We start from the raw sequence: 12,013 nt of genomic DNA, 5'->3' as shown, positions 1-12,013 counted from the left end.
ATGACATGCATGAAAATGGCCATGGCCACCAGCCATACCACCATCCCATCCTCCACCACCACCGTGACATGCATGGCCATGGCCAGCAGCCATACCACCACCAGCGCCATCAATGACCACACCTATGTGGTGGTTTCCACCACCACCACTTCGAATTGCTGGCGTCGCTCTTTTTGCTTCCTTACAGATACATATTACTGCTACGACGCTTAAGCAGACAAGTACAAAGAATACTATAACTATTATGAGTGCCGGTTCCATCTTTATCCAACCTGCTCTGTTGTGCTGTACGACTGAGATCTCGAAGAAGCTTCTGTGTAGCGGAGAGAAATTGGAGCATGTGAGTGCAGATCATTTAGTTCATAGAAACTACGTGTACCTTTTGAGTGAGGATGACCATTTATTTATAGCTATTGATTGATGACTAATGGGATATAATTTTTTTGAAATCAATGATATAATAATTAATATAGAACAATGTTTTACATGGTTTGTTACGGATGTGAGTAATGAAAACTTAGATACTACGATATATCATCAAGTTTGTTATTACTTATTAAGGACATATCCATGTTTATAAGAAGGTATCCGAGATATTAAGAGATATTTGGTGGATATGATAACGTAAAATAGGATAAAAGAGTCGTATATAAATAAAATATATGATAAGAGTAAGATAAATTGTTATTTTATCTTACTTTGTGGATTAAATAATGACAAGATATTTACAAAAAAAAAATAATGATAAGATAAGACCAAAAAAGATAATGACAAAGATATAATATAAACTATGAGAAATGGATAAAAAAAATCTTATTAAAAAAGTTAATATATATTTGAATTTCATGAAGATAAATTACATATGTCAGAAATTGATATCTTGACTTTTCTCTCTCAAACCCATTAGTCACCCGATTTTTACCACTATTTTTCTTATTTAATAGCTTTGAAAAAGTAATTAATTTCTTAAAATTATTTTTTACATATACACAATATGCAGTTTATGATTTCCTGTGTTGTATAAATATGACGTAGGACTAATATGCACTTTATGCCATTTACTGCGTCATATAAAACAACGGTTTGAGCTGCCGTAAGTTATAGTATATATAAAATGGGGGTTCAAGCCATTATAATTTTCCCTGATATTTTTTTTTTCGAAATTCTGGCTGATTTTGGGAAAAAGCTTCCAATTTCTTGATTTTTTCACTAATGATGAAGCAGCTACCACCCAAAAAATAGCAATAATAATGTTATTACCTAATACTATGATTAGAAAATTGCATCAAACAAATTTCACAAAGATCTATTCCCCCTCCCTTTAATAACGGTTTAATATGTATATAAATATCCTAGAAGTTGAAGAAATCTTATCAGATAAATGAAAGCAACTTTCCACAACATTTTCTCCTTTTTTTCTTCTGCATTATCTATGCTATTTTCCGGTAAAAAGTCACGGGAACATTTTAACGATTTTCTTCAACCAGTTCCATCATATTTGAATTAGTGAAGCGGAAAGCGGAAAATTGTAACAGTACATGAGTTTTATCCTTAGTCAAATAACTACTTATCCCAAAAGTTTAAGCAATTAAGTAAGGGCCGCAACTCATCTATCATGTGCTTAATTAAACTCAACTTTTTAATTAGAGAGTGAAGGATCAAGGATCGAACTCTTGACCTCTCGGTCATAGAGGCTCTGATATAATGTCATGTAATCACTTATCCCAAAAACTTAAACTATTAGGTAAGGACCACATGAATGATTGTATATTATATTCTAAATTAGTAAGTAAGTTGTGGACTCTGTAACTCATGCGCAGTAATAAGTTGTGGTTAAAAATGAAGTCAATTGGTCAAAATTTAAAGGTTTAATACATCAGAAGGCCCCTGAAATTGTAAAGGGAATCAGTTCCAGGGCCTGTAAAATTTTTGCATCAAATTAGGTCTCTAAGAATTTTTTTTTTTTAATTCAATTAAGGACAAAGTGTGTCTACCAAAATCAAAAACCACCATTGAATCTCTACACCCACATCACACAGCAGCTACACACACCCGACCAAAACCCCACTCGTTGATTCGAACCACCCACCTTTCACAATCTCCATTTCAACCACCATAAAGCCTCACTGCAGCCAAATCCAACACTACCCTCAAACCGTACCAAACCCAAAACCGTACCAAACCCCACCAATATCCAATTTCTTGTTCTTGGTGATGGAGGAGAAAAGAGAGTTTGGTTTCTTGTCTGGGTTCAATTTGGAGATGGGGAAGATTTGTAATTGGGTTCAATTTGGGGATGAAAGGGTTTAATTATGTATTGGTTATAATTAGATTATTAGGTTAGTTTATTATTTAGATTATTAGATTGTTTAGTTAAGGGATTATTAGATTAGGTTTTTATTAAGTTTTTTTTTTCTGATTAAATAATTGAGTTGGAATTAATTTTTTTTATTTTTTAATTAAAAAAAATTATAAAAGCCACGTGTAATTGATGACTAGGACAAAATACAGGCCCTGGAACTGATTCCCTTTACAATTTCAGGGGCCTTCTGATATATTAAGTCAAATATAAATAAATATGAAAATTTGACTCTAGAAAGGAGGTGGGAAGGAGTTGAACAAGGTACCTCCTGGAATATGCAAAACAGCACAACCACTAGAACACGGCCAAGAATACGTAGTTTGTGCAACATTGTTCTTATATAACGGGTTTTCTCTATACAAAATTATTTAGATATATTGAGTACAAGATTTTTCTAAAATTTTGAGGGAGTCATGGCTCCTCCCTGTCATAACCAAGTTCCGCCCCTGATTCTAACAGTACCAAACTTAGGGACGCAAGAGTAGGACTGTGATTAGCATAGACCCCATCAAACTTGAGAACCTGCTTTCTTCTATGTCAATCCCAGGCCATTGAGCAATGAGTACTCCAACTGAACTATACACAATTAAGAAAATTACAAGTATTAATGTCAATACCCTATGACCTTTCCATACCTTTCCATTTGCCATGGCTCAAATAGTAAGTTCAAAACTCCAATAACCTTTCTTATGTCATCCAGACCTCCTTCAGCAAATTCACATATAAGATGCGCAGTGCAATAAGCTGTAAAAATTAGTATAGCGGTAAGACATCGACATACTTTGTTTCCGGCATTAATCTGCATCACATGAGAGATGATAACAATCAACATGTATATATAGTTGTCAAATAAATGCAATTTACATATACTTGATTCGCTAACAGTTCAATGCTGATATCTAAAAGTGACAATCAGAACACCAGCAGCGATATTCAAAGTGTTCAATCTATAAGTGGAGGAAATGACAATCAATCTGGCAGCAGCAGCAGTAACAATCAACTAGGGAATGTTAATCAGAACACCAGCAGCAAGAATCAAAGCCTTTTTGCCTTGTAACAAGCCCAAAAGTTACTTTTGATATATCTTCAAATTAACATATTCAACACTTGCAACTAATTTCACAAGATTTGATGCAATATATCTTCTAACAATAGAACAGTCAAGATATAAGTAAAAAGTTTGGAAGGACAAAGATTATACTCAAATCCAACGTACCTTTTCATAATTCTCAACGTTTTGAAGGAACTCACAAGCATGCTACAATACAGAGTACGTATATGCCATCAATTTATAGCTATATAAAGATCAATTTATAAAATTAAAAAAGTTATTCAAGTTCAGACCCCATCCTGAAAGAAAGCAAAAGGCCCTTGAAGGAAACAATCTGTGTTAAAGCAACAAGGACCCTTCATGGTTTTTGTTCCTCATGGAGAGAGGGGTATTTCCAAGTCAATTTGACCCATTTATTGAAAATTATCCAGTTAGCAGAACTCACAATACTAGTAATTCACTGATTTCTGAATGTTTTAAGAAGCAAGGTTTACCTGCACCTGAATCTGCTGAAGCAGAGGATAAATCCTTGGATGCCCCAGGAAAAGTTGATTGTGGCCCACCAATCATCTAACCCTTCATTAAAGATATAGTCTCTTGCTCATATAGCTCTTCAGAAGACCAGAACTCCACCATCTGCTGCAATCTTTTCCTATATTCCTCATTGCTTTGTGGATTATGATAGATTTTTGCAAGCATGGAGCCTAAAACTGGTTTCAATTTGATGCAAACCAATATAACAGTAGCTGTGCAATGAAAGATAGAAAGGGAATTGTTTGATTAGATAAAGGAGAAAAGATGATTACAGTAGCACTCTACTACTCCAGAGCTAGGCTCCTATAGAGAAAGCATAATTCTCTATTCACTCACACAATAACAATATTCTCAGATACCCCCACATGCTAACCACAACTTTCCTTATATGCACAATCTCTCCCCTGATTCCCGTAACTAACAAACCTATGACTCACTCTATTACTGCCAGCTCACTATTCTCTCTAGATGCTTCCTTTCTTATTCTTCCTGGCATACACCTGCCACACTTTGGGCCTCTGATCATTAGTATCAGCCCAATTCTGACTTAGAGGCCTATCACAATGCAAGAGCCTCATTGTCAAGATCATGAGTGTCCTCCGATTTAAGCCGTGAATTAGTAATGCAGTGGTCAATGATGATGGAAAGCAAAACCATCCATGTTAACAACAACGTCAAGAAGATAATAAATAACCAGGATGGAAAAATCCCTTCCCCCAGCTAAAATTTACAAAAATGTACAATTAACGGAAAATATGTTTTATTTCTGTAGAATGAATAGAAAGAGTACAGGGCCAGATGCAAATTGACCTCATCTGTAGAATGAATAGATTTAAATTCTAATTGCAGCCGCCAGCCAGAGTATAATAAAATCACCTGGCAGATGGCAAAGAAATTGGCACCACTCCGGCCAGAAGGCTGATGCTCAGATGCCATGGAGAAGCAATAAGATGGTTGAACACTCAGTGATCTTGATCCAGAATGCTCAAACTATTAAGCAAAAATGAAAATTAGGAAACATATAAAAAATCACAAGGACTTTTGAAATTGCAGACTTTTTTTTTTTGAAAGAAAATTGCAGACTTCAACATGAACGCAATTCAATCCATATATACATTACTCCAGCTTACCATAACACTATTATCAATAGGAATATCATCTCAGCTCATATGTAAGGTTCTCTCTCTGTAAGAGTGACCCCTGTAACAGTTGTAACTATCCTAATGAAGATTCTTTCATTCTATTATTCTCTCTCTATTATGTTATACTTCAAAGAGGAACATAACACTAAATATGTCAACGTACATTTCTACAATAATGTCCAGAGTTAGTATAGAAATATCCCCAACCTTTGTGTAATATTAAATACGAATAGTAGTAGAACCATTTTCATGAGCTATGGTGCAGCATTATCAAATTATTTCATAACTACTTTCTCATTCAAGCAGCTATGAGAGAAGGAAAACATGCTACAATGAACTATCTAAGTTGGTAGTAGGGTCAGTTACATCTAGCAGAGGAGTTAAATTACTAGGCAACATAAGACATATTCCATGACTGCAACAGCTAAAGAATGTAAAGAGTAACTCAGCAAAATTAGTCTAGCTCCAACCCACATTCGTTTGAACGATGAAAATTGTAAAAGCAAACGGCCAACTCCATAGATTCCAACAACAATGAAATGGAAAACTAAGCTTAGTGGACAGGGTTTAAACCAGAGAGTAAACCTAATGGTCCAGTTGAAAAAATAGTTCCAAGCCTCAAGTAGTCAAATCATGCTTTGGCGCAATTCCTTTCTGCCTTGTTCAGGTGAAGCAGAAAATACCTTGTATAGGGCACCTGCTAAAGTATTTACAGTAGATGCCACAGGCTGCAAAAAGCACATGTTAAAAAACACATGAATATTAAAGATCTTAACTAAATTTACTGTCCTATTACTACCATACTGCTTTCCAATAAATCATGTCCACCACAAATATTAACATGAATTCAATTCAATCCATTCAGAATCAAAGTGTTGTCCATACATTTGACTTCATAGTTCAATCGCAACACAGTATTTAAAGCAAGAACAAGATAGTCCTAGTACCTTCATTATCAGACTGAGAAATTAGCTACCCCTAATATGAGCTGGCCTCAAAGTTTGTCACTGCTTCCTTTCCGTTGCATCTTATAGCAACCTTATCTTAAGCTCTCGAGTCATTGCAGCCTCCAGTTCACTATCGAATAACCCAAGATATATATACCTGCAGGCAAGCAATAAACCCTGCCCAATGTAAGATCGAATAAAACCAAGCTACTTACAAATTTATGTCGTCTCACTTCAATACTATTTTGTGATATCATTAACTATAATGCAAATGGAAACTGAAAATTGACACAAGTGCAAGCTGATAAAAATTCGAAGCAAATCAGGTTCAGGTATGAATGCAATTCAATCAAGTTAATTGTTATTAACACCCTCTCTCATCTAATTCCAACCCCCTTAAAAGTTAAAACGGTGAAAAGACTAAAATGCCCCTTAAAAATAGATCATTCCCTTTCCATCCCCTTCGTCCCATCACCCCTTCTTCTTCATAGTTCCTCTCATCTTCCTTCTTCTTTCCCCAACACCTCCCCTTATCCTTACTTTCTCTCTCAAAACCCACCCACCTCCTCATCCTCCATTTCCACCGCTTCTTTGCACCGGTCGTCGCCGCCATCTGCCCATTAGGAAATTAGTAAAGACAGAGGATGTGCAAGACGAGCCACTTGTTGTAGACTATACACAGGAACTCACCACAGATAAGGTAACTTATTGTTTATGTGGTTCTAGGTTTTTGTTGTTTGGTTCTCTGGGTGACCTTGTAATGACCAATTGTATGTGCTTGTAGGTATTTGCTTCTCGGGATGAAGTATTGTAATGGGCTCGTAATCTTGGGAAGCAACATGGCTTTGTAATTGTTATCGCGAGGTCTGATAATGAGGGTGTTAACAAGAAGACCTTTCTGATATTAGGATGTGAGCGGGGCGGCAAATATGTTCCATACAAGGAAGTCTTAAAGCGTTAGGGCACCACTACTAAGAAGTGTGATTGTCCTTTCAGGCTTCGAGCATCCGCAACCAAGGAAGGGTGAAAGGTGAGAGTGATGAATGGAAACCACAATCATGAAAGATTAGAGACCTTGCTTGGCCATCCATATGTTGGTCGCCTTTCTAGTGACGAAAAGGTCATGTTTGGAAAAAATGGTTGACAACAAGGTTAAGTCCAGGAATATGCTTCTTGCATTGAAGAATGTGAATCATGGTAACCTCACCACCATTAGACAAGTGTACAATGAGCGATGACATACATAAAGTCAAAGAGGGGGCCTTTAATATAATTGCAACACTTGATGAGGATGATGGAGGAAGACAACTACAACTATTGGTCCAGGACTGATTATGGGCGTATTCAGTTTTAATCCAGTTGTTTAATCAATTCATTACTGTTCTATTGATAGATAACACCTTTAAAACCAGCAAGTATAAGATATCATTGCTCAAGATAGTGGGCATGGCATCAACTGGTGAAACCTTCACTATAAGTTTTGCATACCTATGTAATGAGCGAGAAACTGAAGTGAAATGGGCACTAGACAACTTGAGGGCGTTGATATTTAAGGACGATGATTTGCCGAAGGTTATCATAACTGACAAGGACAATGCTTTGATAAATGCAGTTACGACCACATTCCCCATCTCCACTCATTTTCTTTGCCAATTCGACATTGCGAAGAACGTGACGATGAAGTGTAAGCTAACTATCAAACCAAATGAGCTTTGGGAAGAAGTTGGGGATGCATGAAGTGTTGTGATGCATTCAGCATCACCTGAAGAGTTTGATGATAATATCGATTACGTGCGTGATATTTGGGGGGAGTATTCTGAGTTTATGCAGTGCATCACAACCAGTTCAACCTAGGGAACACAACTACTGACAGGTACTTTGTTTTCATTTATTCTTAAAGTTCTTTCATGACTTCTTACTTTGCTTTCATTTACTTACACATATGCTTTCTTTAACATGCAATAGGGTGGAGGGTGCACATTCAACTTTATAAACATGTCTCAGATGATAGCAAAGGTGATTTGTGCGCGGCATGTGAAGGTATGAAAAACGATAGATAAGGAGGTTTGAATAGCGTTTTAAAACTAAAACTCGACCCACTTGAGATTTAAATAAATCTCTTCAACCACCAAAGGTAAAAGTTTTAAGATAAGAGTTAAGGAAAGCACACAAATGATTTTATCCTGGTTCACTTTATAAATCCCTTAAGCTAATCCAGTCCACCCGCTAAGGTGATTTCTTCCTTCTTAGAATGAAGGCAATCCACTAATCAGAGTTTGTTACAACTGCACTTGCTACCTGCAAAGTGACTAACAATACACTGACTTAGCTATCACTAAGATTCACTCTCTTAGTCTTCTCTAGGATCCGACCAACATTGATCTCCTAAAGGAAAATCAAACAACTGTTTGAAGGTTTGGGTTTACAAAGGAAATGCTTCTTAGAAAGCTAATAGTAAACACAATTAATACAATGTGAAGAAAGAATGCTTTAAGAGAATATTTGAATATTGCTTGCGCGTGAATAAGTTTCTTCCAAAAAACATATTTCATCTTCAGCCTCTTTATATACTCCAAGGAATTAGGTTTGGAAGTTTGCATGGAATGCTACCGTTGGAGGGCAGATCTGGGTTTTTCAGGTTCTGCTGTGGCTGAATAAGTTAGGTAAGGTCACCATGAATGGTACAATTGCTTTTGTACTTTGGATAGTGACATGACCTTTATCCTTGTTGACTTCTGATCAGAGTGATGCTTCATATTGGAACTTGTGAAGCTTGGTGATCAGAGTCAGAAGGAAGCTTGGATCCTCTGACCTTTGTACCTTCTGCATCTGGACTTAGAGGAGAAGTACTTGGTCTTCAGAGCCAGCTTACTCCTGGACTTCAGAATCTTCACTACTCAGCTTCTGGACTTTCAGAGCTTCTGGACCTTCAGAGCTTCTGATCCTTCAGAGCTTCTGATCCTTCAGAGCTTCTAGTGAGCTAAATCCATATCAGAGCTTTATGATCTTCAGATCTTCTGAAGCTTGATCTACTATTCAGATTTAACATAGTACGTGCGAAAGCGTTGCTGAGGTTACTCTTTTAGCAAAGTGTTTCTAAATTATGTGAAATAAGACCAGAGTCATGGCTTGTCATTAGAACACTCAGAAAACAACGTTAGAGTACCATAATTATTCATACATAATAGTTAACATGTAATCATCAAAACATAGAGTTGTACTACTAGATCAAAACTTGATCTTACAATCTCCCCCTTTTTGATGATGACAAAACCAAGTATTTTTTATGAACAATTCTTAAGCAATAAACTGAATTCACTCAAAGTTTAAAGAAAAGAAGTAAACTTATCTTGAGGTGAATGGTTTATGTTGCTCATTCTGAATCCAAGTCATAGCTTGATTCTGAGCTTAGCTCCCCCTGAATCTAAGACTTAATGAAGACATTAGTAATTTCCAGATTCGGAGCTAAATAATAGAAGAGTTCAGAGTGAGAATTTATGACATAGATAATATGTGAATATCAGAGCGCATAAATATTCAGAGTCAGGAGCAAGGTAAAATTATCAGAGTCAACCAATATAGCATATGATCACTTCAGAGGAAGTGAAAATGTATTCCTTGCAAATGCCCACGGATAGATCTATGGTCATAAAGAGTGGAACTCTTAAATTCTCCTAAAGAAAAAGAAATCACACTAACATAGCTTACACATCAAAAACTGGTTGTATACTCCCCCTTTTTGTCATAAGCAAAAAGCACGGGGTGTGAAAAACTTAGCTTGAAGTACAAAGTACTCCCCCTTAGAAAATGTCTAAGTGTAAAAGGATGGAGAAAAGATTAAGAAATTAAAGAAAAACGTTTTTAATTAATGCATATACAGAAGATTAAATGAATGAGTGGAACGTTTACCACCGGCCAAGGAGTTAAAGGTAAACATCTGTTACCAATAAACAATCCTCGAGATACTGCTTCAGCATTAACTTCTGTAGACTGAACTTAGCCTATAAATAGCGGTTAAAGCATAACAGTCTTCACATCTCATTTGCATTTGAACTTAAAATTGCAATGACATCCTTCATAGCATGCATCGAGCAATTGAGGAAGAAAGCCTTTGATGAAGATCTCTTCATCAATGTGCGTCATCCAGAGGAACCGAGCATCTATAGTCTGACAAACCGGCTATTAGGCATGAGCCTGAGTCCAGAAATGGACAATATCCTCAGAGACTTCCTCAGATTCGTGGAGGAAATGCAAGTATTCTTCTAGAAGGAGCTAGAGCTTTATGAGGAGATCAGAGCAACAGAGGCGGCCCTAGAGACGGTGGCGGAGGGTCCTGAGAGGCAGGAGCTGCGCCAGAGCTTAGTCCTCTTAGAACATAGGCAGAATCGTCTGGAGCTTGAGAATGCAGCGATGCGTAGACAATGTAGAGTATTGAGGAAAAATCCTCCTTTTTAAATGTATCAATGCATTGTATGAATTATTTTATTAATAAATAAAAAGACTTGTTTGTTGATTAATGTGTATGAGTGAGAATTAAGTAATGATAAACAAGAATTATGCAAGCATATATAAACACGATAATTGAATAAAAGAACTAGAGTTAAACACGTAAAACATAGTAACATAGTAGAAAAACAGAATAAAGAGAGATCCTAAAGACTAAGGTTTAGGTGTCCGCTTCAAAAGTTCTGTGCACATCTCTTTCAGACTCTGAAGAAGAGCTTCATGAGAATCAAGTCTTAGTTCAATGAGAGAAATTCTTGAATCTGACTGAGGTTGAGCAGACGTTTCAGCTTGATCATAGTGAGGAACTTGAGCAGATGTGGAGGCAACATCAGTAAATGGAATGATTCCAAGTGCTTGATTTCTTAGTGCCTCAGCTTCAGCTTGTAATTTAGCTGCTTGTTCCAGAGCTTGCAACCTTGCAGCTTCACGTCGTTCTGCTTCAATCCTTGCAGCTTCTTCCTCTTGTTCTTTCTTCTTTCTAGCTTCTTCAATAGCAGCATGAAGTTGATTTCTCAACCATTGTTCATTCGTTGCTTTTCTTCTTCTGAAACGCTGACTAGCAGCTTCAATTCTTTGATCCCTTTCAGCAGTAAGGAAACCTATCATCACTGCCGCTTGGTCAAGCATCCAAGTGCAAAGACGATCCCAATCTTCAGCAACCAAGTGTGGTTTCTCACTGAGATCAGTGCAACCTTGCACATTGCGAACCCTTAAAGATGCTTCATGATTAAATAAGTTGATGCAATCTAGTAGGGTGTTTGGTCTGGGTTGAGTATAGGGAACAATGGAAAGGTGGGGTTCAGGTGAAGAGAGATGATTGCTACTGGTAGCTTCAGAAACACCATGAGGAGAACCAATTTGCACATTTTGGGGTTCAGAGTGATTGGTCTCAGGGTTTTGATGAGAAACTTCAGTCTCAGGATTTGGAGATTGGTTAGAGACAGAGTTTTCATTTTGAGGTGGAGGAGAAAGAGGACGAGGTGGTCGTACAAAGGACAAAGGGACAACATGGATTTGAAAGTCAGGAGCTTCCAGAGGTTCTGGCCTTGGTCCAGAGTAGCGATTTGGACTTAGAACAGTTAGGAAATGTTCAAGAATTTTTGAAACTCTTTCTCTGGCAAGTTGAAAGAATTGGCGAGAAGCCTCAGATTTATTTGAAGGAGAAGAAAATGGAACATTTGTAGGAAAAGAAACAGAGGGAGCAGGAGAGAGAACTTCTCTATCAGAGGGTTCCTCATTTGAGTGATCAGAGGGTTGAGGCTCAGAGTTGGATTTTTCAGGGTTTGGTATCTCTTGAGCTTGTGTCTCAGAAACTATTGGTTCAGAGGTTTGTGGATTGTATGGAAGAATAATGGGTGAGGTTGGTGTAGTGGACTTAGGTGTTTGAAGCATTTTCCAGAGGGGTTCTTCCTCAATGGAGGGTTGAAAGAATGAAGCCCTAGGTGGGGAAGTGTGTGAAGTACGTTGATCA

The 12,013-nt window shown here is 37.2% G+C and overlaps 1 protein-coding gene across 9 annotated transcripts; it reads right to left on the bottom strand.

Moving 5' to 3' along the window:
* Positions 1-2,567: 2,567 nt before the first annotated feature.
* On the bottom strand, positions 2,568-6,356 carry LOC130732784 (uncharacterized). Of its 9 annotated transcripts, none has more exons than XR_009017125.1 (7): positions 6,037-6,356; positions 5,675-5,817; positions 4,824-4,937; positions 3,908-4,159; positions 3,579-3,620; positions 2,998-3,161; positions 2,568-2,894 (listed from the first exon to the last, which is right to left on the bottom strand). XR_009017125.1 is itself a non-coding variant. In XM_057584775.1 (3 exons), the coding sequence occupies exons 1-3, from the start codon at positions 3,981-3,983 to the stop codon at positions 2,774-2,776; spliced, it is 306 nt and encodes a 101-aa protein (XP_057440758.1). In that variant the 5' UTR covers positions 3,984-4,817; the 3' UTR covers positions 2,568-2,773. The 9 variants fall into 9 exon arrangements, 1 of the variants encoding a protein (XP_057440758.1); XR_009017126.1 differs by having other exon boundaries at positions 2,568-2,938; positions 3,045-3,161; XR_009017128.1 differs by having other exon boundaries at positions 2,998-3,106.
* Positions 6,357-12,013: the final 5,657 nt, after the last annotated feature.

This window comes from Lotus japonicus, chromosome 1, assembly GCF_012489685.1.
Source record: "Lotus japonicus ecotype B-129 chromosome 1, LjGifu_v1.2".
Classification (NCBI taxonomy): Eukaryota; Viridiplantae; Streptophyta; class Magnoliopsida; order Fabales; family Fabaceae; genus Lotus; species Lotus japonicus.
Note: the sequence above shows the minus strand (reverse complement) of the source record. Positions and strands in the feature narration are given on the sequence as shown.